Source organism: Macrobrachium rosenbergii, chromosome 31 (genome assembly GCF_040412425.1).
Source record: "Macrobrachium rosenbergii isolate ZJJX-2024 chromosome 31, ASM4041242v1, whole genome shotgun sequence".
NCBI lineage: Eukaryota > Metazoa > Arthropoda > Malacostraca > Decapoda > Palaemonidae > Macrobrachium > Macrobrachium rosenbergii.
The window spans coordinates 5,059,588-5,061,538 of record NC_089771.1 but is presented as its reverse complement, the minus strand read 5'-3'; the positions used below and the strand labels follow the sequence as shown (position 1 = coordinate 5,061,538).

Here is a 1,951-nt window from a genome sequence, read left to right as displayed (position 1 = left end):
TTGGGCGTGGCAGGAAATCCTCTTGGAGAAATGCATGGTGGTCATACCGATGTAAGATCCGAGGCATCCTTGGACGGGGCATGGGTACTGGTATACCACATTGGTTTTTTTCAATGGTCCTGCTGAGGGGGGCTGGATTGTTACACATAACCAGGCTGCTCATCTTTTTGCTCATGTAATAAACAACCAGATGTATATTTTTGTTGGAGTCAACAGGGCTGACATTATTCTCGATGATGTTTTTGAGGGTGTGTTCGTCTTCATTATATCTATGATGAAATTGTCCTTTATAGAAGAGCTCTATGCGTTCAGGGGCATCGGGTTGAGGTTCCTGATGGTACCATTTATCGATGTTCACCTTGATAGACACTTCTATATTCCGGTTTGGGTGTCCATTGTCGACGAGGGTCTGGGCTACACGTACTATTTCTCAGAGTGTGTCGTTCCCGGAGGAGCAGTGTGAGAGGGCCCTCCTGACGTAGGCGCTGATGGTGGAGCGCTTATACCTCTCGGGGCACTCGCTCGTCCCGTTCATACACTTGCCCAGGTTCGTGCGTTTTGTTTGGACCCTTATAGAGACAGAGGCCTCTTTCTGTTCCACAAGGATGTCAAGGAAGGGGAGGCAGCGATTTTGGCTGTGCTCAATCGTGAAGCTGAGGCAGATATGGTTGTGGAATGCACACCTCAGGTTTTCAATCTCCTCTTGCGAATTGGTGCTGACGAAGGTATCGTCGATGTATCGCACGTACATCCTTGGTTGGTGTATGTCTTCGAATACCCTTTGCTCCACAGTGCCCATATAGAAATTGGCGAAGAGGACTCCAAGGGGAGAACCCATCGCCACCCCGTCGATCTGGGTGTACATATGGCCACGATGGTTGGAGAAAGGGGCCTTTTGGGTGCAAATTTCCAGGAGGACGTGGAAGGCATGCTCAGGGATGTTCAGGTATGGGGTGGTGGGGTCCCCATACACACGGTCCAAGGTCATCTGGATGGTCTCATCGACGGGGACGTTGGTAAAGAGGGACTCCACATCCATCGAAGCAATACAGCCTCCGGGGGGCGCCGCTCTTAAGGCCTCCAGGATCTCTGCTGACGACTTCAGGCTGTGGTTGCTCGGGACATAAGGGGTAAGGATGGTATTTAGCCTCTTAGCCAACTAGTATGTCGGGGCAGGAATCTGACTGATGATGGGGCGCAGGCGGCAGCTGTCATCCAAGGAGAGAGAAAGGGCCACACTCATCGAGGAGAAGAAAAACTTGTACTCCGAGTGGGCAGACTTCCGCCGACGCAGCAGCAACCTTGAAGCAGCCCCTTCGAGTGCCTCAGAAGAGGATGAAACAACGAACAACACCCTCCAAGGGTGAGGGCACCGCAGTGACATCATCGAGTGCCTACGTTGCTTGGAAGAGAAAGATGTGGAGAAAAAGATGAGGACCATCACCAAGAAACTGATCTCCCTCAACGGGGGCAAGCTACGCCTCCCGCAAGAGAAAGAGGGATATATAAATCTCACATCATATACTCCGACTCCCGAAGAAGATGAAATCCTGAAAATGGGACTGAACTGCCACTACATCACCCAGCCGAGGCCCCTGGAAAAGCGCCTTGAGATCGATTATCTCATGAATAATATCTGAAGACAAGAGGACCTTGGCAACCTCTGAACGACGGACGCCCTTCAACCCCTCCTGTTGGCTGAGGCCGTTACCGACCGGGGCGACTACAAGAGTAACATCATCAACTGGCGCCTGAGGGAGGCGGCCAAGCAGTTGAGGGAGAGAGAAGACATCACCGTTCGTAGGGCCAACAAGACTGCCACTTTTGTCCTCATAAACACCGAGGACTACCATCAGAAGTTGGATGATATCCTGGCGGATAATATCAAATTCCAAAGAATTACTAAGAACCCTGTCGATGAGATCAGGCGGGAGGCGAACAGGATCATAGA

General features: G+C 51.3%; 1 protein-coding gene across 1 annotated transcript; it reads right to left on the bottom strand.

The window, feature by feature from the left end:
- Positions 1 to 430: 430 nt before the first annotated feature.
- LOC136855216 (uncharacterized) lies at positions 431 to 1,039 on the bottom strand. Its single transcript, XM_067132125.1, has one exon. It carries the CDS (start codon positions 1,037 to 1,039, stop codon positions 431 to 433), a length of 609 nt encoding a protein of 202 aa, XP_066988226.1.
- Positions 1,040 to 1,951: the final 912 nt, after the last annotated feature.